Source organism: Dromaius novaehollandiae, chromosome 26 (assembly GCF_036370855.1).
Source record: "Dromaius novaehollandiae isolate bDroNov1 chromosome 26, bDroNov1.hap1, whole genome shotgun sequence".
NCBI lineage: Eukaryota > Metazoa > Chordata > Aves > Casuariiformes > Dromaiidae > Dromaius > Dromaius novaehollandiae.
Window position 1 is genome coordinate 6065128 of NC_088123.1, and position 26806 is coordinate 6091933.

At 50.1% G+C, this 26806-nt stretch overlaps 1 protein-coding gene and 1 long non-coding RNA gene across 6 annotated transcripts; one reads left to right on the forward strand and one right to left on the reverse strand.

Moving 5' to 3' along the window:
* Positions 1–1199: 1199 nt before the first annotated feature.
* On the reverse strand, positions 1200–5991 carry NEFM (neurofilament medium chain). The gene is made up of 3 exons (XM_026122390.2): positions 4901–5991; positions 4436–4560; positions 1200–3185 (listed from the first exon to the last, which is right to left on the reverse strand). Exons 1-3 carry the CDS (start codon positions 5960–5962, stop codon positions 1769–1771), a joined length of 2604 nt encoding a protein of 867 aa, XP_025978175.1. The 5' UTR covers positions 5963–5991; the 3' UTR covers positions 1200–1768.
* Positions 5992–6215: 224 nt separating this feature from the next.
* On the forward strand, positions 6216–26391 carry LOC112996741 (uncharacterized). 5 transcript variants are annotated; one of them, XR_010385184.1, is made up of 6 exons: positions 6216–6880; positions 13841–13967; positions 14897–18608; positions 18719–19420; positions 22603–22687; positions 23314–26391. It is a non-coding gene; the product is annotated as an uncharacterized LOC112996741 (long non-coding RNA). The 5 variants fall into 5 exon arrangements; XR_010385186.1 differs by lacking the exons at positions 22603–22687; positions 23314–26391 and having other exon boundaries at positions 18719–18853; positions 19187–21045; XR_010385182.1 differs by lacking the exons at positions 22603–22687; positions 23314–26391 and having other exon boundaries at positions 18719–21045.
* The last annotated feature ends 415 nt before the right edge of the window (positions 26392–26806 follow it).

A 26806-nucleotide genomic window follows, 5' to 3' on the forward strand; every position in this document is an offset into this window, starting at 1 on the left:
ACATTACTATGTGCAAAATGTGTGTGTAGAACTCCACCAAACTGGAACTGGGGCCCTCCTTCTTTATCCCATTTGTTTCATTTGTCTCCATTTATTTTATTTATTTTGCATGTAGTGTGAGTTTTAGAGGGCATTTTAAGTAGCCTTGTTCTTAATAAAGCCAACCTGTAAGTGGCAGCAGACACAGGCCAATGCTCAGGAGGCCTGAAAATCTCAAATCTTTTTTCCCTTTCTACTGGAAAGGAAAAAATGCTTTCACTTGATTTCATGTATGAATCTTATCAGATGTAATCCAAGCACTAGTTAGCCTAAGTTCAGACCTTGGAATTATTTTTAGATGGAAAAATATGTCAAAAATGAATTATATTTTTGATATTTCATATCAGTGTCATCTTTAGGACAGTTTCCTTTTTTTCAGGAATTTATTTGCTCTCAATTTTGAAACTTTGTGCTTAGAGAGAGATTTCCCCTGTGTATCATTTGAGACAGAGTGTTGATGAGAAGGATGTCACCTTATAATTAAGACAGGAATACATCACAAGTTACCATATTCTGTTGAAGACAAGGTGTTTTGGTTGAAGTGACTTAATGGGTCTCTGCTGACTTAGACTAAGTGAGAGATGGCTGTCACGAAAGACACCACGACCGGTACCAGTTCACGTACAAGCAAGCTATTGCCACAGGAAAGCTAAGGAATGAATGGTTCTAGAGATCACCGTGTCTTTAAGGCTCTCCTTACATATTCAGACTAGCATGTATAGAGGGAAATTACTACTTCTCTTATACTTTGATTAACATTCTTACCCTCAGTGCTATGCAAGCAGCATTGCTCAGATAAGTAATTTTGGCAGCACATGGTTTAGAGACCTCTTCATTTTTAGGAAAAGCAATTGCAACCCCTTTATAAGTATATAAAGGCCAACCTAACAGAATTCAAGAGTTCTCTTTGCTCCAGAAAGAATGGGATATGGCTCTTAAGCATTTGCTTAAATAACACTAAAACACTTGAGCTTATGTGACCGGATAAAGTTACAGGAAGTTTGTTCATCCAATCCAATTCAATCTGGATTTCTAAGTGAGGAGATGGAGAACGAAATGAGCTCAAGCAATTTGTAAGCCCATGTGTCACCATTCGTGTTCAGGATGGCTGAATCAAACTTCAGGGAAGGATTTTAGTTGAAAGAGAATCACCACACAAGTCATGTTTTCAGTATTGACCTTTATTGAGCAAGAACTGCTGTGACGGTTTTACATCAAACAACAAAAGGTTGCGTACTGTGCATGTCAACTAGGTTCTCCCATGAGCAAAAGTCCACCCTAATTGCACCAGTGAGGTAAACATAATTATTTATAAGTAGCTTTAAGGCTAGGAGAGTTCTGTTTTTCTCATGAATATTACTATTACTGTTTTCTGTTTGTTTTTGGCTCAGTTGGTTCTTTGCATAATACATCTTAAGTCGTTCCTCAGATATGTCCCTCCAACAGCTCAGGAAATTCAAAAGCTTCCTTTGCACATTTCGTCTCATGCACTATTATTATTATTTTTTAGTTCCCCAAGCTCTGTGGAGGGAGTACATCTTGAGCCTGCATGCATTCCCCCCCCCTCCCCTATATTGCACAAAAAAGTAAAATACTGTGTGTTTGGAGCCTCCATGAGAGAACCCATTCTGCTTTAAAGCCGTCACTCACATGCATTTTGCAGCTGTCATATGGCTTAACCTTTTGCACCGACCCAAGCTCTTTAAATTTTATTTTGCTATAATTTGTTTTATTCACTCTCTTTGATTTCCTTTACTACAGCATGTGAAGTAACTTTCTCCACTTTCTTGGTGGACACTAGTTTCTCCTCAAAGCTTTCTTCATGTTCCTCTACCTTCTGAGTGACTGTCACGGACTTTGTGATATATGTGGTTGTACTGTCCCCAGCTTCACTAGTGATTTTCTCGGCTTTTTTGGTTACTACAACTTTTTCACCCTTATCATCAGTTGGGCTCACATCTAGGCCATTGGTGACAACTCCCTTATCTTCCTCCTCAGCCTCCTTCTCTTCCTTTTTCTCCTCCACCTCACCATTTACAGCAATGTCTTCTTTCCTGGACCCCTTAGAGGCCTCTACCTCTGCACTAACTTTTGTTACCTTTGTGACAGTGATGGTCTCTTCCACCACAGCCTTTTCATCCTTGACTGGGGAGGCCGGCTTCTCTGGAGAACGAGGCTTCTCTGGAGATGCTGGCTTCTCTGGAGAACGGGGCTTCTCTGGAGATGCCGGCTTCTCTGGAGAACGGGGCTTCTCTGGAGATGCCGGCTTCTCTGGACTCACTGGTTTCTCTGGAGTTGCCGGCTTCTCTGGACTCACTGGTTTCTCTGGAGAACGGAGCTTCTCTGGAGTCACTGCTTTCTCCGGAGATGCTGCTTTCTCTGGAGATGCAGGCTTTTCCGGAGACGCAGGCTTTTCCGGAGAGGCTACCTTTGGTGTTGCTGGCTTCTCCACAGGTGCTGCTTTCTCTTCCTCCTTGACTGCTTTCTCATCACCTTTTCCCACTTCTCCAGCTGGTTCTTTCTGCTCTTCCTTGGCCTGCTCCGTTACAGGAGTTTTAGGTGGGGATTTAGGTGGTGACTTCTGTGGAGGTGTTTTGACCTTCTCTACTTTTGCTGCTGCTGCAGTTGCATCTGCTTCTTCAGCTTCTCCCTTACCCTTGGCCTCAGCTTCTTTCACCTCTTCCTCAGCCTCTTCCCCTTCTTCCTTTTCTTCTATCTCTTCTTTTTCAGAACCTCCTTCTTCTGCTTCATCAGATTTTGCAGCTTCTTCCTCTTCTGCTTCTTCTTCCTTCTCTTCTTCCTCAGGTGCAGCTGCTTGTTCTGCAGCAGCCTTCTCTGCAGCAATTTCTTCCTCTACAGCTTCTCCCTCTTCTGCCTTTTCTTCCTCCTGTTCTTTCTGGGCCTTTGCTGCTATTTCTTCCGCAATAGCTGCAAGGGCATCTTCCATTTCAGACTTTTCATCCTCTACTTTTGTCTCTTCAATGATTTCTTCTACAAATTTGTGCTGGACCTTCAGCTTTGGTGGTTCAGCTTTTTTCTGTATTTTACTTGTTATTGTGACAGATGGTTGTCTGTGTGTGAACATGGGTCCAGTAATGCTTCCAGAGAAGGCACTGAATCTTGTCTCTTCGCCCTCCAGCAGTTTCCTAAGGGAATCAAAAGGGGTGGGGGAGAGTGAGCATAGAAACCCAACATAGGGGACAGCTATTAGAATATTTCCCTTTTCATCAGCAGGATGAAAACAGTTTCTTGCATGTATAGAGCTGATCAGCCTAATCCATCATCCTCAGCCTGGCTTCTGCTTTCCTTGGATCAGCTCTTTTGGAAAACCCGTATTCAGCAAACAGCTCTTAGCTTGGTTTACGCTTAGCAAGCATAACACCTTTAGCTGATAAGCTAAAATTCATCCTTAAGGTCAAGAACTTTAGCATGGCAAACTGAGTAACTTCATTGGATTCTTTATGACTTAGGTCAGCTGAGAACTGGATGCAGCCAATGGACTCAAAATATTGTGGTTAAGATTTTTCAGTCTACTAGAGCATACAGTCTAGTTCTCAATAGTTTGGGCATCCACCTTCCCAGTTTGCCTTTGAAAACTAGAGACTTCAGATTTTTGAGCAGCTAACCTAGCTTTGGCAACAAACAGCCACAGAACCTAGGCTATCTGTTGTCTGCCTTCGTCTGTGAACGATGTCAGGACTTCAAGGGATCTGAAGCTGTTTTCTGTCTTGACTTCCTGTATATTCGCAGGGATGTTTCTTTCATCTAAGCCTGTGACCCAGAAAAATCAGTAGTTCTGATCAGAGTTAGGAAGAGATGCAAAGGCGGCTGAAAAAGCCTGCCAGGTGGTGGCAATAGCAAGCAGCGTTCCTGCTCTAGAATCAGTTCGGAGTGGTTGCCAAAGGAAAGTTGAGCAAGAAAGCTGAAGTGTTTATGACAAGCGGATCAGCACTCCCTGCTTGCAACCGTGATCAAGCAAGTGCACTTTGTCTCTCAAGTGAGAGAAGGGAATTCAGATGACAAGCACCACTTGCTTGGCATATGCAAAGTGAAACAAATTAAAAATAACCTTGTCTTTTGCTTCATCTTCTGCTTTTGTAAACAAGGGCAGGATGCGGCACCAGGGTGCCGCTGCATGAGTCATGCTAGCCTGTTCCCGCTGAGGGCTTTGCCACTGATTACCAGAGAGCTGGTCACTAATGAACTCTGGTTTCTTATGCTAGAGACTTCTGGGGTCTGCATAGATTTTGAAAGTTGTAATACGTTTGGTCAAGTTTTAATTCCACTTATGTTCAAATCATGTAGTTGTTTCTTATCAGTGATAAGGCTTCGCAGAAGCAGCAGCATCTGCAGTGCTATTAATATTCCAGACACATCTGCAATGATCCTACTGTACCTGTATGCAGCAATCTCAATGTCCAGGGCCATCTTGACATTGAGGAGATCCTGGTATTCCCTCAAATGACGTGCCATTTCCCATTTTGTTCCTCTAAGCTCGTTTTCCAGCTGGTGGATGGTGTCCTGCAACAGACACACAAAGCCTTGGTGACAAAGAGCTACGTTTCATGCAGAGACGCGCAGCGAAACAAAAAGTTGCCGAAGCAGAGACTTTCAGGAACTCAGGGAGCCCCCCGGAGCGAGGGCGGGGGCGCAGAGCGGGGCCCCCCTGCGCTCCCGCCGCCCTGCCCCGCTCCCCCCGCCAGCCCCAGCCTCCCACCCCGCAGCCAGCAGCCGCGGGCCGAGCCCGGCAGTCGCTGCCCCGGCGGCGGCTCCGGCGTCCCGCTGCCGCCCGGCGCGCACCCGGCTTCCCCGGCGCTGCCCGGCCGCGGGGGAGCGGCCGGCGCCCCGGGCCCCGCGGTACCTGGTAGGTGCTGAGGTCGTTGTTGTGGCGCTCCTCGATGTCGCTGAGCTGCCGCTCCAGGGACTCCTTGGTGCCGCGCACCGACTCCAGCTCGATGCTCTTGGACTGCAGCTGCCGGCGGTACTCGGCGATCTCCTCCTTGGCGGAGCGGATGGCCTCCTTGTTCTGCTCGGCCGCCTCCGTGAGCTTGGCGTAGCGGCACTTGAACCACTCCTCGGCCTGGTGCATGTTGTGGTCGGACTGGCACTCCAGCTGGGCGCGGATCTCCTTCAGCGCCGTGGTGAGGTCGGTCTTCAGGTAGTCCTTCCTCTCCACGGTGGCGTGGGACGCCTGGAGCTGCGCCAGCAGCTCGGCCACCTCCTCCTCGTGGTTGCCCCGCAGGAAGGCCACCTCGTCCTGCAGCGACTGCACCTTCTTGTCCAGCTCGGCCCTCATGAGCGAGGCCTCCTCCATGTCCTTGCGCAGGGCGCGGATGGTGGCCTCCGTCTCGTCGCGCAGCCGCGCCTCATCCTCGAAGCGCTCCCGCAGGCGCTGGATGTCCTCCTCGATGTGCTCCGAGTCCAGCTGGATCTGCGCCTTCTCGTGGCTCACCTGCTCCAGGACGCCGCGCAGCTCCCGCAGCTCCTGCTCGTAGGCGTCGCCCAGCTGCGCCCGGCCGGCGTGCTTCTGCCGCAGCGCGGCCAGCTCCGCCTCGATCTCCTTGTTCTGCTGCTCCAGGTAGTGCACCTTCTCGATGTAGCCGGCGAAGCGGTCGTTGAGCCCCTGCAGCTGCTCCTTCTCGTTGGAGCGGCTCAGCTTCAGCTCCGCCGCGCCGTTGAGCAGCGAGGACTGGCTCACGTCGAGGCTCTCGGCGGAGCTCAGCACCGTGGAGCCGTAGGCGGCCCGCGACGCCCCCAGGTTGGGGCGCTTGTAGGAGGAGGAGACGGTGCTGCCCGAGCCCCGCGACCACGACTGCGAGCGGAAGCCGCTGGACGGGGAGGCGCTGGCGCGGCTGAAGGCGGCGCGGGTCTCGGTCACCCGGCGGTACGAGGGGTTGCCCAGGGCCTCCATCGTGTAGCTCATGGTGGGCACTCGGGGGAGCGGGCGGCGACGCGGCGCTGCTCCGGCCGCCGCCGCCGCTTATATAGCCCCGCCGGGCGGGCGGCGGCGCCGGGGCGGCCCCGCACACGTGTGCGGGGGGCGGCCTCCCCCCGGCCCGGCCCCGGGCCCGGCGCCGCCTCCCGGCGCCGCCTCCCCGGCCCCTTCGCCGGCTCCCGCTTCCCGGCCCGGCCCCCCTTGCCCCCCCGCCCTGCTCCTTCCCTTGCCCCTTCTCCCTCCTGCCCTCCTCCCCCGCTCCCCCGCCGCCGTGCCCCTTCCCTCCCCCGGCCCCGGCCCCCCCATCCCTCTCCCTCTGCCCCTTCTCCCCCCGCCCGTTCCTTTCTCTTCGCTTCTCTTCTCTTCCCCTGCTGCCCTTTTCCCTTTCCCCTGCTCTTTTCGCCTTGCCCCGCTCCCCCTTCCATTGCCCTGCTCCCCCCTTCCCCTGCCCCGGGCCTGCACCCTGCCCCTACTCCCCTCTTTCTCCCCTTGCCTCCCCCCTTCCCTAGGCCATCTTCTTTCTCTCTTTCTTTCCTTCTTCCTTCCTTCCTTCCTTTCTTTCATTCTTTCTTTCATTCTTTCATTCTTTCTTTCTCACTGTCTCTTTTTCTCTCTTATTTATTTCTTTTTATTTATTTCTTTTTATTCCATTCTTTTTATCCAGTTCTTTTTATTCAATTCTTTTTATTCAATTCTTTTTATTTATTTCTTTTTATTTCTTCTTATTTCTTTCTATTTCTTTTTCTTTCTTTTCTTTCTTTTCCTTGCCCCCTCCCCCTGCTCGGGCCCCCTCCCTCCCCCAGTCCCCTCCCCCTCCTCCCGCAGACGCTATGGCGGAGCGGAGCGCGGGGCCCGCAACCGGGCCCGCCCCGGGCCCGCCGAGCAGCGGCCGCCGGAGCCCGCAGGGTAGGGCCGGGCCGGGGCCGGGGCCGGGGCCGGGCCGGGGCCGGGGCCGGGGGCGGTGGCGGGGCGGGGCGGGCCGGCAGCCCCGGCCGCGGCGGCTTCAGCACCACGGGCAGCTCCGGGGCCGGGCGCGCCGCGGCTCCGCAGTGCGGGGGCGGCGAGCGCTCCGCAGCCGCCGGGCCGGGCAGCCCCGGGGGGCTCGGGGCGAGCAGGGGCCGGGGGCAGCGAGCGAGCATCCCCCACCCGCCCCTTCCCCCGCAGGCGCTGACATTTGAAGGTCAAAAGGGCCTAAGAAGGGGAGCGGGGCGGGTTCGCCGGGCGGCTTTGCGGCAGCGAGAGCTCCCTGCAAAGGCTCCCCCTCCGCCTGGGGTAAGGGCAGGCGCAGGAAGGGGGCTCCGCGGGGGGAGGCTGCCTGCGTCTGCCGTGCAGCCGATGCAGTGCTAGAGTAGCCCGGCGGTAAACAGGAGTTTAAAAGATCCCCTGGCTTCCACAGTCCTCTGCCTTGATCCTTCTTTCTCTCCCTCTCTTCCTCTCTGTTCCTCTGACCCTCACATTTTAATCTAATGCTTGGTGCATTGCTTAAAAATAAACTCTCCTTCTTTGAAACCTTGCTAAACATTACGTTTACATGGTGCAATACACTTTCGATGGGTTGCATTACAGTGACTAGCTAACATCCAGACTTTGAACTTCTCTTGGATGTATTACAGCTACACAGGCAATTGAACTGTAAAGAAAAAAAAAACCTGCTGGTGCGAGAAAAACCACTGCTGCTGCTCCCCTAGCAAAGTGAGGCAATGCTGAGGGCGATAGATTTTAACTCCTCATTCGGAAAGCTGCTGAATATGTGTGTCTGCTTGTGCAGCAATCTGTGAATTTTCAAGTAGGTGATCTTGTTAAAAGGGAAAGTCCTTTCCGAAAATTGCCTTCTTTCCTTGAAGCTGAGAATGTACAATCCCCATTTTTGCTGCTGCTGTGGCTTCATTGTGGACGGCAAGGGAAGTCTGAGGGACAGGGTTAAACTTTGCAAACCACATGGAAGCTCGGACCTCCACGGGCTCATTAATATGATGCTGTCATAGGACTGCAGCACTGCAGTCAGTGGCAAAGAGAAGTCAGAATTATCCAAGGTATCTCCCTCCTGAAATGTATTTGCAAACACAGGCTGTTAGATGCACTGTTAAACCTCTCTGGAGTTTAGTGAGACAAGCATAGAGAAAAGGTTTCATTATAATTGAAGCAATTATGGATTCTAAATATGTTCCATTAATTTTGGCAAAAGTTTTCTCTGTAGGAGAAAGATATTCTTCTGGATTTAAATAGTCTATTATGGCATTGCGTTTTGTTTCTTTTTAGGGAAAAAGATATACTATGATCTGGTTTATTACTGTTTCTTCCCTGTTAAGTGATGACGGGGGAGGAGGGAACACAGAACATGTTTTTATACATATGGAAAACTTACTGTAAAAGAAAACATATGGTTAACAGAGGTGCTTGGGAAATTTTATTATCCTTTTAATGTTCTGAAAACAAGATAACGGTGTTGAAAAGCTAGTAAGGAGGGGCTTGTTTAACTTTGTAATAAAATTCCTTCTCATTAAATACATTGATGCATTGTTTTAAATCCATTTATCCAGTATGCAAAACATACTGTTGCTTTATAATCAAGCAGTGATAGAATTCGACTTATTCATTGCATATTTAAATTCAAGCAATGCAAACCTCTGCAGGATACAATCATTTTCATAATACCTTGATTACCTTAGAAATCAGGGTATTCGTATTAGAAAAAGTTTGCGTTCACACAGATGTTTACAAGCACCTGCAGAAATCCTTCTGAAGTAAAATACATTGTTTTTATTTAAAACACATTCTGGTAGCATTCACTTCTGATCTGTAATGAGATGTAGGTGGACAGTGCTCATGCCACATTGTCCTGAAGGTGATCTGAAGGTTAGAATGAGTCAGGGAAATCAGTCGAAAATGTTGCCTTATTTCTGTTGAGCAACTAATTCCCTTTTCCTTTATATCAATATCCACCATGAAGATTTCAAAATTAAGATCAGTATTTCTGCTTATAGAGAAGTTTTTACCTCAAAGTTTAACAAACAGGCATTGCTACAAACAGCAATGCGATGTCTCATGCTTTGAAGCAAAAGAGTGGAAAGAATAGCCACCCACACAGAAACAAGAAGCAGCAGCATTGATTTTAATCCCAATTATACTCTATTGACAAACCTGCATTAAAAAAAATACTATAGAAGGATGAGACTGAGTTCTGCAGCTTCCTTAAAAAAAAAGAGGAAACAAAACACCGGACTGCTTCCAGATAAAGGAGTTTAAAAAACATTAAATAATGATTAATTACCTTGAAAATGCTAGAATCAGCTGGGTAGAAGAAAAGGTGTTGTGTTTTGGGGTTTTTTTTGGGTTATGGAAGGATAGTAGAATGAAAAGGACCGGACAGATAATGCAATGCAGTTAGCTGGGACTATAAAAAATATTTTTACCACTTAAAGGGAGTTTCTTTTAGGAAGCAGCTGCCTACTTTCAACATAAGCTTGATATAAGAGGAAAAGGTATAAGCAATATTCATGCAAGGAGGGTAAACCCTGACTTCACTAGGAGTTTTGTCAGAGTTAAAAAAGAGTAAGGAATCTGCTCTTTGTATTCAGCACCACAGAGTGGTGTAAAGTGGTGTAACTCTCTAAGTCAATGAAGTTCTGCTGATTTTTATTAGCTGAACATCTTGACGTTCCAGCATCTTAGCTGGTGACCATAAGCTTATCACAAATAACGGCCCAGATAATCAGCTAGCAAAAAGTGCTCTCCTTCCAGTGGAGTCAACAGAGCAAGGACACTTCGGCCCAGCTGAGGATATGTCCTTATAATATTTATACAGTGACAGCTCTGACAGAAAATGCTTAGACTTTTGCACTAAGGGCCTAGAAGTATGAGGTGCTGGATACTTCCTGAAAAAGGCTTTAGGACCTTAAATCCCGATGAAGGCAGGAGTGCTCAGCAGTCAGCGGGCGCGCACGGCGCTCTGCAGGATTGGGCTGTGGCATGAGTAAGCAGTGCCGGTGCTGAGCTCCAGGCAGCTGCTCAGGAACTGCTGCTCGGTGAGCAGCGTTTCCTTTTTTTTTTTCCTTTTTTTTTTCCTTTTGTAATTCTTTTCAGCATCCTGAGACTTGAAATATCAGGTCGTGTATGGGGGTTAGTGGTGGGTTCTCATTATCGTTCACAGTTGCGCAAATTGTCCTCAGCATCGTCTGGGGACATAGTCAGTGCAAAGGAGGAAAGGGGAGAAAAGCAAAGGGGTGGGGACTGAAGGAAAAGTGGGCATTTCAATTCAGTGTATCGCAAACTTCCTGGGAGTGGTGACGAGGCAGGATTGCCTGACAAACATAACTACTTCCAGCTTTTTGCTAACGTGCCACAGGATAAAACACAAAGGTTCTAGTGAGGAATGGCTGTGCTTTGAAAAATATATATGTTCATTTTCTTTCTATTCTAAACTAGACTTGCTCAAGATGGAACTATAACACAATAGCATTTTCCTAGCACAATCCTGTTTTTCGTCATTCTCATTCAGCTTGTGATTGTGTTTTAGAACTTTATATCAATCATTTCCAGACACTTGCATTATTTTCTGTATGCAGAAATGCTTTGCATTGCCTTTGTTGATAATAAACTGCACGTAGAAAGGAATAAATGTCCTAAATGGCATTTGCTTTCACTTGGAGAGTGAATGAAGATTTCTTGCAAATTTCTGCGACTCCTCATTAAGCTCATTGCTGCTGCTCACTTTCCTTGATCTATTGCTGCAAGGGCAGTAAAACTAGAGACCCCGGTTTCTTTCATTGTCAATACCAAGAATGATTTCACAGCTACAAGCATACTTCAGTAATTCACTGACTTTAAAAAGCCAACATTCACTTGTCCGGCCACCTACAATTATCAGCGTTGTTTTCCTCGCATTTTTCAAAACACTGCATTGCACATTTTGGATAACTTTTGCAATGCAATGTTCGCACTCCTGAGCACTCCCTGCCTTGCTTCAGAGGGCCGGTTCTTCAGCGTGTGGGAATCCACAGAGCACCAGCAATAGCACCAGTGGAGGGCTCTGCCTGGAGTGGTATGATTAATAATAGAAAGATATTTGTGAGTCAAGAAAAGTTGTGGATCCTGCTGTAAATTAGTGCAGCTTTATAAGGCGTTACTTGGCTAATGGTATGCACTTGGGTGAGAGGGAAAGGGATCATTTAGCGTCTCCAGATAGCGAAGTCCCTCATTATCCAAAATATATTCTAGTACCATATAGAGTCCTTTGACAGCTAAACCCCTGTCCATGCTACTTAACTGGGTGTTGAACTCAGTACTGCTTGTTCTTTGAACTGCTCTTTGACCAGTTACCTATAGATGTGCAATGAGCTTGCTAGGCAAAAAGGAGACTCAGCATACAAATGAACCATAACCTTTTTTAATGACAACATTTCTGAAGTAATGTCCATATACATTAAACAGAGATTGGAGAATTTGTTTCCCAGCAGAGAATTGCTTTGTAGATTCCCATATCAAAGTCACCAAAGACTGACAGCACAGCAGTCAGGTTGTCTGTTGGCTACAGCCCTGTTATAATGCCAGAGTGATGTAAAGAGATTTGTGTGCAGTACTAGATTTACGTCCTCTGTTGGTCAATCAGAAAATCTTGAAAAAAATATAGCAGCTGTAAGACTACTCTAAGGGCTTCAGTTATAATGACGCTTGTTAAATATTACCATCTTTTACACGTAATGGTACCATTTCATCACAGCCAGCTTTATTCAAGTGCCTTACTAGAATTAACTCACTGCTTGGAGGGCTGGCTTGAAGTGTGGCATCAATGAGTGCGGAGAATGGCAGGAGGCTTCTCATGGATATTCAATGGCCCCGAATACCCACCCCAGCCTTTGATAGACTGAAAGTATTTGCTCACCCCTGGACTGCAGGAAGGGCTCATAACAGTGCTGCACTGGCCGAGTTTCCATGTTCTAAAAGCAGATTCACTGGGGTGCTGCAAATCACATTTTCAGAACTAGAATAGGTGGGGGCACGTTTTAGCCAGCTGAGCAGGCGTATCAATGTACTTTTGGAGGTATGTGCCTGGGGTTAGCGTAGCACTGCGTCTGGAAATCACAAGCGAGGTCCATTAGCTTAAACTGCCTTGCCTGTTTGGATATAATTCAAATCAGAGTTTCTTGATCTCACACCAAACCGCACACTGAATTTCACATGTGACATCTTTTTAAAGCCATAACTCTAGCAGGAATTGTATGCTGGAAACGCAGAGCCATTTACAGTAACCTGTCATCTGTGGTCATAACCTAGAATAACAGGATTAGCAGGATGGCAGAGGAGGCGAAGGCATGTGATGCGATCATGTAATAATGTTCTGTAATCAATAGTTAGGAAATGGTTGATTTCAGATTCCTGGTCCCTCTTGGAAAAGTTATCTGTTTTCAAGGTATTAAATCACCCAGTTCTGTTTGTAGAGCTGCTGGATTCAGACACGCAGGAGAAGGATCAGCCCTGTGTTGCTGAGCCACAGTCCAGACAAAGAAAAACTCAAATTTAATTTTCTATAAAAGAAAAGCAAAGGAAAGAACATCTCTTTGTTGTCTTGATGCTTCTACGCTATGCTTGGGTCAGTGGTCATTTTTTCTACGTGTGTTGTCTGATGGTACAAATTGAACTATCTTGAAAGTTGGCACACAGAAAATAGCACAGGTTGGGGTAGCAATCTTTTAGTGAAAGAGTGATCAAAAATAGCTCTTCCTACCTAGTTCGGAGAGGTTTTTCCTTAACCTTCCTTTCTAGAAATAGAACTTTGAAAAGTGGCTACAGTGCTTCCTTTTATGGCCACATTTCCTGAAGGTGTACACACCATATGACAACGTTGCTGTACTGCAGAATTATTCCTAGACGGCTGCTTCTAAGGAAGAGCAGAGCGAAAGTATTGCAGGCTGGAAATCAGAGAAAGTTAGCCATGGCACGGGCTAACTTTGGCATCGGTTATCACAACACGTATGTCCTGCTAGCAGTTAGAGGCACTGATGGGGAGAGAAGTCCCCTTATTCAAGGCAGGACAGCACACTTGCCAGGGAGCACTGCCAGATGCTTCTACCACAGGGCTTATGTGCAAACCACATTTAGGACCTGTTTTTCAAAATACCTCCCCTCTGGCCAAGCTTGTCCAGATTGCTCAGAATATCCTGGGCCTAACACCTAACCTGAAACTTAAGGGGAAGCTAACACAACCAACTGCTGATTGCATTAAAAAAAAAACCATCACTCATCTTGACATGCAAATGGGCTGAGAACTCTCTAAAATCCAGTCCCGGAGATGAGGAGCTCTTGGGCAAATTGAAAGCAAATATAAATCAGTGTTGCTCCACTAATTTCAGAGAAACACTTACGTTAGCTCCAGTTGGGAATGTGACCCACAGTCTATAAGGATTTATGTTTATAACTCATGGACCTAATTCTGCAGTTACTAGACTATATACGGCAGCTGTTGCTGATTTGTTTGTGGCCTTGGCTGCTTGGTATGCATTTGTGTTTACCTCCTCTGTTTATTGTCACGCTGCTTTTGCACTCAGCCTTGCTTCAGTCCTTATTACTCAAAAAGCAATGGCTGTCCTGCTTCTTCACTGTGACATTTGACTTTTTTCCTTTTATTGACTTGTTTTTAGCTGAGGCCAAAAAAGTGCACTTAAATATGGATGCTGCTTCTTTCTAAAATAAAAGGCCTGATACAAGGAAACATGTTCTCCCTGCTAGTCTAATTTGTATCTAGGTTAATTGCTCTCCTGATGGATGTATTTAATTGATTTGCATAGGGAAAGCCAAAGAAAGTCTGCAGCTCAGTGATGACTCTACACAACTGCAATGACTCCTTTTTTGTTTTAATTGGTGCTAAAGGTGGAGTCTACCTTGCAGAAGGCTACCGAGATCTCTGAGGAATCAGTTATAATTCAGATGCCGTGTGTTTTCTTTCTCCGATTCAGACTCTCCAGTAAGTGTTGAACAGAACCAAAGAGGATTTCAGGTAAGAGTGTTTTAAAGCAAAACCAAGAACAAAGGGACCATTAAAGCAGTCCTGCTTGGAGGGTTTACCTTGGATGATTTTTTTATGGGTGAAAAATCTGTGAATGTCATGCTATGCATTATCTTACTGCTTTGGCTGAGGAGCCCCAAGGAGCCTGCGGGACGTAGTCGTTCTGCTTTTCTTTGCGTGACTATAGGACGATGCTATTCCACCTCCTAGGACTCCTTGCTGTGACCTGCCTCAGCTTGCTGGCCTGAACAGATACTAAGTTCAGATATTCCCCCAGCAGCGTATCAAATATTGCTGGATCCAAATCCCCTGATAAACTGCAAATGTAAAATCACACGAGGGCAAATACAGGCAGCACCGTGCAGCGGCCGGACCAGCTTTCTAACACGCTCTGGCAAAAATGCAAGAGCAGAGGCCACGCTTTACTGCATCGTCTTTTGAAGGGCCTCTCTCTGTGCCCACGGTCTGAGAAGGCTGCCCTAAGGGTTGTTTTTATGATGAAAATGCGCACAGTGGATAACAAGTTCATGACCTCTGTTTGAATTGGATAAGTAATCATGGGGGTGGGCATCCTTTGTAAGATATTCCTAATATTTTTAAGGCTACATTCAGAAAGCTGAGCTGCTTTTTGGCCAGAACGTCAGTTCAATTTCCCCAGTCTTATGACATATAAAGACCATTCTTAGCAGAAATAACTATAACCTGATTAGGAGGGAAGCAATAAATACAAATCAAATGGAAGCGTGCAGACACTCACGGAAGGAAAATCAATAATTTTAGTAATACATTTTGCAAACTCATTTTATCGTAAAAAATATATAGCTCTTTAGATGTCTTGGTTAGTGGGTGCTAAAAGTCCTCCTTTTTATCTCAAGGTCCTCAGCTGCAGTAAATTTGTAACTTTTTAAACAAACTTCTAGAGCAGTGGTGTTACATCAGTTTACACCAAGCAAGAGCGGGAGTACACCGACCGTGCTCAGGAAGGACTAGCAAGGCCGGCCGGCCTGGAGGGATGAAGAAGAGAGACATTCACAGGGAGCTGCCTGTGGCAGTGCTGAAATGATTCCATTATGCAATTTAAAAATGGAAAAAAAACAAAGGTAATTTTTAGCGTTTTTTTTCCATCACTGACTTTTCTGAGCAGTTGTAGATTTGATTATATCAATGACTGTGATAAGACAGGGGCTTGTTTTCCATTCAGAATGGAAAGAAATGTCATCAAAAATGTGTTTTTCTAATTTTGCTTGTATAAAATGTAATTGTACACTCCTTGGAACAATTATGTTCATTGGGGTCCTGCAGACATTTCATCTCTTCAAGGCTCCAGCGTTTCTGCTTCGTAAGTATTTGTCTAGCTGATCTTGTATCAGTATGTTCACCACTCAGATTTTTTTTTCCTTTCTTTCCATTAAAGGCGAGGGTGAGAAGGACCTACGGGGTCAAAAAGATATCGATATACAGAAATACGAATGACCTTCAGCAATGCTGTAGTCACAGTGATGCCGCAAGACCACGGCATGCAAATCTGGTGGGATTTGCTGCATTGCTTTTTTTTTTTTCTGAATGTCCAAACTTCAGATTAGCATTATCTCCTCATTCACTGACTCCATGTCTCTTAAAGTGCTTCCTTAATGTATTTGAGAAAAGGATCTAAATGTTATCGCCTGCAAATGGCAAGCTCAGAATATTCTGCATCGTTGTTTCAAATGCTCCTTGCCTTGGCATTGCAGGTTATGTCCGAACTTATTTTGTCAGGTGTAAAATACGTAGGCTTTAGAGTTATAAAATACAACAAACAAAACTTCCCCAACTGATCTCTTAACCTCACGTAAGAGCATGAGTTATTTAGTGTTTGTGGAGAATGAGAGGAAGCTTTATCTAATAATCCCGTTTCTTCTGGTACTCCCCGGCCTGCTCCCTCCGCGCCAGCGCATCCGCCTGCCTCTGCCTCTGCCTCGCGGTGACCTGTCACTCCCCGGGCAGCGGCCAAGACTGCAGCAGACTTGCTCTACCGACTTGCTCGGGTTTTTTTGGCTACTGATTTTCCTGTTTCAGTGCAATGTCCTCTCCCATCAACAGCAGGAACATCTGTAGATGTTGCTCTTCTCTCTTCCTGCTTCCTGAAATAGGGTCATATCCCGCTATTTTAGGTGCTTCCAATAGTTATAATTCCATTGCCTGCAGTAGGCATCACACTGGTCTGAATTCATAGAAAACTACATCTGTTCCTGCAAAAGGATTCGGAAGAGAAATGGCAAACTGGTAAGAAATGGCAAACTGCCTTGGGACGGTGTCGCCGAGCTTGGGGCTTGAAGAGCTGGGGAGACCGTCCCTGCCCGACCTTGGCAGAGCTTCTCCCCTTCTCCCACCCCCAGCTCTCCCCCAAGTTGTCCGCTCCCCGTTTTGCCCCTGGGAGAGCTGACGGCCTCGGTCAGCCCGGCAGCGGGGCCGGCCGCCTTGCGCAGCCTCTCCTTCGAGCGGGATTCACTGGGAGCCTCCCCAGGCCAGACTGGGGCAGCTACCGAGCCCCAGCTGAGACCTTGCTGGTCCTTCCTGAGCTAAAAACCTGCCGGCAAAACTCCCTTGGGCAATGCGATCTTTACACACTGAAACCTCAGCTCTTCTGTTAGGGGCATTTCTGCAACAGCCCCGAGCAAGCTCTGCCCCGCTTCGGGGCGGGGGTAACGTGGCCCGTCGTACAAATGAGCACGCAGCCGCGGGCCTGATTTTCCTTGCAACCGCGCCGGCATTGGGGATCGGAATAGGCTATTCCTGCGCATCCCAGCCTAAGCCCGGAGTGAATTTAATGCCCTTGGTAAGAGCGACAGGCTGTAGAAGTGCAGTGGAAAGAGAACAAGATCCCAGGGGTTATCTGCTAACGTCAGCGGCACCGGCGCAAACGGGAACAGCCTCCTGCCGCACACCTTGCTCCCGGCACGCAGACGCCGTGGAGCCGCTTGCTGCCCCCCCGAAGCCCCCCCAGACCCTCGCGAGCTGGTTGCAGCATGGGCCTGGGGTGCGCAGATCGGTCTCATCTTCTTTGTCTTTCGTTTTCTTCCCCTCCTCCAAAAAAGCGGTACCTACGTGCCGTAAGCTGCTTCATCGCAGCACCTGCTTTGGGCTGAAATTTGGCCTAATTGCACCGTTCTTGCAGGAAGGACTCGGTCTGTGGTAGGAGCATCCTTCATCTCTCAGAGACGTAACGCACAGCGTGTTCCTCTGTGCGAGGCGCAAAGTAACTGAGGCTGCTGCTTCTTCTGCTGGCTTGAAGCTGCATCAGCAGGTCTTATTTCAATAGCTGTTGTTGTTGCTAATAAAACGCATTAATCTTTAATCCGATAATAAAGCAGCATGGCTTGCGTGGTGGATGGCACGCTGGGCTGGGACTCGGACTCTGGGCCCTCTTTCCACCTCGGCCGCTGGTCTCCTGGGGAACCTCGGCCGCTTCACCTCCCCTCTCCGCGCTTCCCCCCGCCTATGGAACGTGGGGATCACGAAACGAGTGGGACTGCCTGCTTTGCGAGGCTTTGAGATTCCCCGGCGAGGGAGAGCAGAGAAGAGGCTGGTGTCCTGATCAGTGCGGTGGCTGGCAGCAGCGAGAACAGCCCACGTGTGAACCTCTGCTTGAGGTTGTGCCGTGGTCTCCTCCTCATCCTCTGCACCACAGTCAGAGTTCCCACCGCGGGCAGGGAGCGCTGGACCGGCTCCCGCGCCGACGCTCCGTCCCAGCCACTAAATGCCTTTCAATAAGCCAAGAATAACTCAGTGCGATGTTATTAAAACAGAACTTAATGGGCCATAACGTGCCAGCATTTCGGATGCCGAGCTCCCGCCGAGTTCACCGGGACATCCGCGCGCAGAGAGCCGGCGGCTGGGACGGCCCTCGGCCTCCTCTGCCGGCCCAGCGACCTTTCCCGGGAGCCGGGCGTCTCGGGGAGCGACCGCGCGGCGCGACGTGCTGCGGCGGCGAAGTGGGGGTGAACACACAGCTCGTTACTTTATGCACAAAAATGTGGGTTTGGAAAATCTATACACAAAGTATCGGTTTTCTAGCTGCGAGCCGGCCCGGAGAAATCGCTGCTCGCCGTTATTCGGCGTTGCAGGCAGCACCACGGCCTCCGGGCTGCCGGGCTCCTTCCCCTGCGCAGCCCGCCAGCAAAACGAGTTGTTTACTCTCGTGTGCTGCGTTTATTAGATTTTAATGCTCTCCGCCTCGCCGCTAACCCTAGTTATAGTAATATTAAAAGAAAAATCTCACCGTGAGTTTCGTGCCTCTGAAAACTTCTGGGAGGGCAACGGACAAGTTCATGGGACTGAGAGCTCAGTGCGTTTCCCTCACAAGCCAACCCCCCCCCCCATTTTAATTGTTTCAAATAATCGTTTGAGCAGGTCAGGAAATGGGAGGAGGCAACGCGAAAGGCTCAGGCAAACGAGGGGCTGTAACGAAAAGCTAACGAGTCCCATCAGTTTTGCAGCTTCTCAGGTGCTTGGTGGTGACGCAGGCTGGTCGCTCCCAGGCGAACGCCGACCCGCCGCAGGCTGCCGACGCTTCAGCAGCGTTTTCGACCCGCCGGGTGCTCCGCTCCCACCCCTGCTTTCCCTGCTGAGGACGCAGCAGAGCTCGTCACCCAGGTAAAGCCCACGAGGGGGACGTCCTGCCTGCACGGCCTCGTCTTCCTCCGCGGTCATCAACGCCGTTGCTTCCTAGTCAAAAATGGAATTTGAAAATGCCTTTTAATTAGGGTGAAGATGTTTTGGAAACAATGCGGAAAGGGATGGAGGCAGCTTCACCCGCAGCAGCCGCACGTGATAAGCGTTTGTGCGCGGGGGCTTGGGGGTCTCCGCGCACCGCGCTGCAGCAGCGGAGGGATGCTCAGGTGTGCACGCAGCCCCGTTCCCCCTGGAGCAGCGATCGAGAGGTTTCAGAAGTGAAGGCAGTGACCTATGTGCTTTTAACCCGGGAGCCTCCGGGTTTAGCCGGCAAACCGCTGTGCTCCCGCGGCGCTCCGGAGCCGGCCAGGCCCCGGCAAAGCCCTGCGGCCTCACAGCGCAGCCCGGGACGGCTTTTAAAGAGCTGCCTCGCTTTTGCTGCCCAGCAGAGCAGCGCGTTGCCCTCTCTGAACAGCGGGTTCGGTTTTTCATCTGTGTTTTTATCTTATCCGTACTTATCTTATTTATCTTATTTATCTTATTTATCTTATCTGCCCCAGCCGCGCAGCCACGAGCTCAGCGACGTGACGGACGTCCCGGGGAGCGGTGACCCCACCGAGGCCGAGCCCTGAGCCGGCCTCCTCGGCCCGACCGCCGCGTAAGGACCCCGGCGTTCACCCCGCTTGTCCTCTGCCGGCTCGGTGCTCATTTCCGTCTCTTCTGCAGTTATTAGACTCTCAACACAGTTCCCTTTCCAGAGCAATTTCCATCGCAGCCGTTTCCACCGGCTGCAGGTAATTGTGCTGCCTCCGCGGCCGGCTGCAGGCTGTCGCCTTTTGTTCGGGCTGGGTGATCGGGGAGGAAATTGGGTGCTTAACAGGGGCGGCTGAAAAGCAGGATTAAATCCTCCCGGCAAAACAGATTGCTCAAAGTAAGCCCAAGAAGTCGGAGAAGTTCATGAAAGAGGAATGCCTTCCGGCAGGGAGGACGGCACCTGCGGGAGTCATTAGGGTGGATGTGCTCCAGCCTTGCCCACAGGCTTTGTCCAATACGTTTAGCTGTGAAACATGATTTTCACATCCCCACATGAGACATTTCAAAGGAATTTGCTTTTTGGGAGGTTTCGAGTCCCCTACTTCTCCCCAAAGTCACCTCTCGGTCTCAGGCTTTTTTAAGACAACTTATATTTAGCATCAAAAATAACTAGCCAGAAATGAAAAAGCACGGGCTCAGCGTCCTCTCCATCATACCGCTTTCCAGGCCTTTTTTTTTCTCCCATCTTCAGAAATCTAGAGAGAGACCGGGAGCCCTCGACGTGCCCTTTGCGTGCACATGGGTCTGAGGGCGAGGCCGCTGCGGGAGCGGGGCCAGCTGTGCGCAGATGTGCGCAGATGTGTGCGGCTGTGCCCCCGTCCGGGGCTGCTGGCTCCCACGCCACCCCGCTGCCCAGCCGAGCAGCTTGCGGGCGGTGGGAGACGGGGAGGGGAGAGGCGGGGGGGCTGTTCTGGGCGGTAATGGCTGCGTCTGCGCCATAATGGGCTGGAAGCGTTATTAATGTTAATGGGGATCATTTATAGCTCGCACAAAGAGCATGTTCTGAAAGGCAGGTACAAAAATAGCCCTTTTTTTTAAGATATGAAGTTTTAAATGCTGAGGACTAGACAGGGGAGCTACTACGCAGTTATTTTATGCGGTTTCTACAGAAGAACCTTGTTCTTTAGAAGCTGGTGGGGACGGGAAAACATGTGCCCTAATTTTTTTCACACCCTGGCAAACGAGAGACGCTGCCTCTGCCCGGCAATGTCGTTAGGTTGATATAGCTAAACAGCAAATTTTGATGATCGGAGCTGGAATAATAAAAGTAAAACCGCGGAGGAGTTCTGCAGGGGATGCAAGGTGCCGGGGAGGAGCGGAGAGGAGGCAGCTGTTCGAACGAGGACGCTGCGGATCTGCAGCGTGATGGTATCGGAGCGCGCTTGCGATATCGCCGCCCTTGCTGCCCGGTGTCTCCCGGTATTCCTAGGTACGGGGCAATCCTCCTCCAGTAACGAGACAGGAGGAGAAAGAGCTGTGGCCCTGCATCGCGGGGTGCTTGCAGCGAGGCTGCCCCGGCGCGCGGTCCTTGGCTCGCTTTGTGTTCCCTGGGTGCAACTATCAACGCTCCCTGGGCGTTTTCCCCCACAAATTTCACGCCTGGCAAATCTCCATGAATATTTACTCCCCGTATTGCAGACTCCGTCCCTTCCACGCAGATATTTCATTACATTCAAATTTTGCTAATTGCACAGGGCTTACAATTTTTTCAGCGGAAAAACGGGCCTGGAGCTGTATGATAATATCACGAGCACAAGACGTTTCTTTGTTGTATTGAATCCTTCCGAACTTTAATTTCGCACCATTAAATGAAAATTGAACTCAGGCTCTCATCACTCGCAGCCTCCCTCGCGGGCCGGTGCTGCAGCCGGGGCTCCCGCTCGCCGGGGTGAGGCTGCACGAGCGAAGCGGCTCCGCAGCGGCTCCCGCCCTCGCTGCCGCAGGCGGGTCCTGGTTGCATCGGCTCTAACTGGGAAGCGAGGAGCCCGTGCCGGTCCCTCGTGCAGGTGAACGGCCCGCAAGGGCTTTTAGCGTCGAGTTATTGCACCGGGGGGGATCAGCCGGATCGGCGAGCTCCCGTTAATACGCACGGAAATGAATGTGTGAGACAAGCAGCTACAGGCTAAAGCAGCCCAGGAAACGCAGGCGGGATGAACAAGCACCGAGCTCTTTTCCTGGGGCTGGCTCGCTCCCAGAGCTCTGGCTTTTCGCTGGTGGCCGCAGTCGGTTCCTGGCCATCAGCATTTTACGATCCCTTCCTGCAGTGCCCTAAGGGCCAGTGCTCGAGACGGGATTAATAGCAGGTCAGATTTAGCACCGAGCTGCGTTAGATGGCTTCAGTTTCGCAGCGCAGTCGCTGATTGAGTCCCTGGGCTTGGCGACGTTAACGGCACAGCCGCCCCGTGCGCGGGGCAGAGCGGGAGCTCCGGCGCCCGAGGGAACCACGAGGGACCACGAGGACCCGCCAGGGCTGCTGGGGTCCCGGGTGGCCCGGAGGCCCCCTCCCTGCCCCGGGGCGTCGCAGGCAGGGCGCTTCCTTACTGCGCATCGCTGGGGAGCTCGCGGGGCTCGGCGGCTGCCCGGGCTCGGCAGCGAGAGGCTGCTTCCTTCTCAAAGCCCCGCTCCTCGGCTGCGGAGCAGATTTTTCCTTTTAAAGGCACAAAACCGACCCAGTAAATAAATAAATAAACAAGCCTTTCCTCTTCTGTAAGATTAAATGCTTTCGTGCGATTGTGCATTAACCTTTGCTCCTGCATTAGGCTGCTGTTGCACCAGCGATGCTTTTAAGCCAGGATCGCCATTAGCCGAAGTGGCTCTCGCCAGGCTTCCGGGCAGGCCGGTGCCGGGGGCCGCGGCCCCGCAGGGAGCCGGGGCTTCGCTCCTCCCGCGCGCGGAAAAGGCGGCGCGTTTCCCCGCCTGGGCTCTCACCCCCCTGCTCCAACTGCGGGGGCACAGGGAGCCTCCCCGAGCCTCGGTGCGCGGCAGGGGTAGTTATTGGAAAAGCTTTGGAATAGCCTGAGTTGCAAGGCTCATTTAAAACAAGCCCAACCCCAGACAATTAAATAACCGGGCTCTGATTAAGCTGTCGGCAGCGCGAGGACGGACTGGGGCGGCCGCAGGAGCAGACACGGGCACCGGCTGCCGGGGCACACGGCCACTCGCCGGGTTAAATCAACTGTCAGCTTTACATACGAGAATCTACATCCTTCGGTAATCTAAATTTTTATTTGGTAGTAAATGTTAATCACCAGAATCGATATTCACGTTATAATATTCCTCTTCCTTTTATAGGCTCGAGCATGTACAGCTGTGCAGAAGAATCCTTTATTTCTATTGCTATATAATGTGGCCTAAATGCTGTAATACACTTTATGTTATCTAGGTCGCATATTTGCAGAGGATAACAAGTAAATGCAAAACTCTTTCGTCAAGAAACCCCACGCCTGGTCCAGATCCTTCCGAAACCAGTAAGAGATTTTTCATTAATGTCAGTGCAAAGTGGGTTCGGTGCTCAGCACGGGGAGCACACAGAGCACACGCACACAACATCTGTTTGCACAATTTACCACTGGATTTTGTCTCCGGTGGTTTTCATGGTGAAAGTAGAGAGACTGCAGCGAGGAACAGAAAATGAACATCCATGCAGGGAGTATAAGTCTATTCCTATCACGGAAAGATGCGAGCCACACTTCGGAAGCGGTATCTGTTGTTTTGTATCACATTAAAAAAAGAAAATGCCTGAAATCCGTTCACCTGCCGCTGTGCGGTTTCGGCTTCCCACAAAGGCGTCTCCCGCCAGTCTGTTTTCTATATGGGACGGGTGGGAGCTGGTGTAAAAATAAAGACCTTACAAGGAGTTTGCGTTAGGCTCTGGGTTCCCTGACGCTCTCGTGTGCCCGGTATCCCCGGGGCTGGGGCAGCGGCACCTCGGACTCTGCGGGGAGGAATCGCTCGGTCCGGCGTAGCTGCCCCGGGCGATCGAACGGGAAGGGCCGACGCTCAACCACGGCGGCTGTGCGCCTCAGCCCCAACCGCAGCCGCGTCTTGAAGGCCAGACTGCAGCTTAATGTGTTTCGTTTTTCTTTTTGTAAAGCCCGAAAATGAGCAGATCACAGTGGACCCGCGCTCCGCTCCTCCTTGCAGCAGCCGGGAACAAACGGCACTGAACAGGGTTTTTCTGGAGGCGATGTGGGTTTCCCAGGTGTCCCCCAGCACTACCCCAGCGACAGCAGGGTTTTCTGTGTTGTTTTTCCCACCCACCTGATCACAAAGCGTCACAAACTGCCTATGTTTAGCACCACTGGAATACGGGCTCCTTTGCATCCATGATGCAAAAGCCTCTGCTGGAAAGCCGGAGCGGGGGGGTCTGAGGACGTGGCCGGACGGGGAAGAGCCCCACGCGGAATAGGCGGCATCTCGGCCTTTTTCCGAATGTCTCGTCCAACACCCCCTCATCCCAAAGCGGGGTTCGTTGTACAAACCTCGGGAGCACCAGTGCCGTCCCCGTTCGACTCGCGGCTAATAAGGACTCCATCAGCCTCCGAATGACCAAGGTGACGGAGGAAGATGAGACATGATCGAGGTAACCGGAGCAGGTTCAACAAAGCAAAACAGAAGGTACCTGCAGACCTGCTCCTGCCTGAACGAAGGGGAAGCCTGTGCCGAAGCCTCCTCCCTGCAGCTGCCGCAGGCCGGTGCAGCTGCGCAGATTCTGCTCGTCGTGCAAGAGCGAAAGGCAATAGCATATTCAGCCCAGGTAGTTGCATTAATTCAGCGCCTGTCCTGCAGCATTGAAAAGTTCTAGCAGTGCTTGGCATCTGTTGCTGGTACTTGGACATAATTTGCTTTTTTCCAGCTTATAATGTGACCTTGGGGAAGTCACATCACCTTCTTGTGCATCAGCTGTTCTGTTTGCAAGTACTCGATCATATTTGTAAAACATTTTAGGCCCAAGAGCTTTAAAAAGCTCTGTCAGCAGTGTTAAATGGCTGGAACCTGCAGCCAGGAAAGGGAAGGCTGTGATTTCCGAACCAGACCCCTCGTGCCGTGGGGATCCTACTGAATTTCCAAATTTGTTCGTTCAAATTCTTTGCTATTGCAACGCAGCTTCGTTAACGACGTGACCATCAGATGGAATTAGAGTTTTAATGGACAGAGGGCCGCTCAGGGGCTCCTGCTCGTTGGTAAACCTCGCAATTAGCCTCACGACGTCCCCTGACGCTCCAGCGATTACAACCCGGATAGAAATGTGAGCTTTCGCGATGAGCAGCCATCTCCGGAGTGACGGATGGAGCATCAGCCTTGCTCTTCAGCGGAGCCCTGGTGGGAATGGGGAACCATTTATTGTCTCTTTGCGAAATGAAGTTGAAGGTAAAAAATGTGGCAGCTTTCAAGCTGCAAGGATGTTTCAGCAATTCCTCCCCCCCCCCCAGCTCTTGACTCGTCTGATGTGTTGACTTCAGGAGACAAATGAAAAACAGTTGAAAGTATTTGGGTACACACAATACATTCTGGAAATTGAATTATAAGCAGAAGCACTGAGGGTTAGACACCGACGTCTCGGTCCTGCGCAGGAGACAGAAATTTGAGCTGTTCTTTCTCGCTAAAGCATTATGGCACTTTTTGAAGCTTGTAAGATTATTTGCTTCTATTAGTACAATTCATCGCCCCACTGCCGTTTTTATGAAGGACAAATCTGCAAGTCACAGATGGAGGAAGACAAGAAAGAAGGAAATTAGAATAGCCTTATCTCAGCCCCCCCACATTGAACAGGGAGGCTGGAATGGGGCTCCGGGCGCTTCCCGGGAAACGTGTTCATCCCTGGCAACCTGGGGCGTGGCGAGATGGTGCTTGGCGAGGGCTGAGGCTGGTGACTATTTTCTGGAGATGAAGAGGCCCATTCGGGGGCCTGGCTCGGCCTCCCCTCGGACCTCCCATGACGGCTTTCTGCAGTTAGGTGGGAATGACGGTGGGTTTGGTGTCCGTCACCTTCCCATCCTGCCTTCTCGCTTTGGTTTGGCTGTACCTACTCGCCAGGCAGCTGCATTAGAGACTTCAGCCACTCTTGGGTATCTGCTCTTCCGCTTCGCGCCTGCAGCAGAGCTGCCGGGAGCCCGCAGGAGAGCTGCGTGCGCAGAGCTGCTTCCTCGGCTGGTCGCGACTAAAGGCCCAGCCTCGTCCTCGGTGGGCAGCTAACGGCCTCCGGGCCGGTATGGGGCCCGATCAGCGGCCGCCTGGACAGCGAGGCAAAATTTGCCAGAATGCCTCAGACGGTCCGTGCACTTTATTTAATATTCTGGGTGGCTTTCAGTTAAATGTTAGTACCTCTAAAGTCTCCGATTCTTCCTAATTCTGTGGAAGACCCTTGAATGTCTGTTCCAGAATTAATTAACTCCGCATGACTATATTCATCATCTGGAAAATGCGACTTTAAAAACATTGAATTTTAGGACTGTGGAAAAAAGGCTCAGGACACGTTTGCTACTCTTCTGTCTCTTCTGTTCCTTATCCAGTGAGCCAAAATCCTCTATTTTAATGTTAGTCTGATCTTTCCTCCCTGCCAAGATTCAGCTTTCAGTTCAGAGTGGATTTGTTTGTTTAGCCAAGGTATAAATCCATGCGAAAGCAGTACCATAAAGGGAAATGTGGCACACCTAACTACGCCACCAGAATGAAAAGAGGTCTTAAAGCCTCGTACTGCTGTGTCTGGACGGGATTTGGTTTGTTTATAAAGCAGCCAGGAGGAGATAAAACAGAGTCGGAGGCAGTCTCTCCTGTTTACGTGTCCGTACGAGTTCCACTTCTCGAATGTAACTTTTTCTATCTCCTTTCTTGCTTGATCAAGCTTAAAACACAATGTATTTTGACTGAACCATGAAAACTTTGAAAGAGGCGATTAGAGACGGAGAAGGGAACAAAGCTCCTTTCTGCGGAGTTCAGAACATGAGGGAACTTCTGACCTTGAAATAAAGCTGCTCCAGGATGAAAATTTAAGTTTTGACACTAACTAAGCAGTAGCAAGGACATTTATACTTTAAGGCAATTTAGAAGTGCTCATATAAAGTGCTTGATGGTCTTTACAGTTTACTGTTAAAAGTCTTTCCGGTATGAAAACCGAGCCCCCATCTCCAGCTGAGCCTGGCCGGTTTGGCCAGCCGGGGTCCAGCCCCGAAGGTGGGCAAGGGCCGGTGCTTCCCACCCGCCACGTTAGCGGGTGCCTCCCCTGGGGAGCAGCCCTGCCCGGCCGGCCAGGCCTCCGCCCAGCCACACGCTGCTCCCGGGGTATATAACCCCCATGAAGGGGATTTCTGTGGTCTTGGATGCCCTGTTTTGCTGGGATGTTGCATGGCCAGTAGCTATGGCTGAGGTTTCCCCAAGGTGAGTCTCTGTGCTTGTTTGCTGGGAGCAGCTCACCGTGCCTTGACGAGGCTGGGATTTTCTGCATCGTGTAATTTGGGGCGCAGCTAGTTGTGACGTGCCGGTGAGGTCCGGCTGGAAGGACCATCACTGTTGCAGCAGGCAGGTAGTGGCCAAGGCTCCTGTGAGTCTGCAGCAGCAGGTGGGGAGACAGCACAGCTATGGGCTTG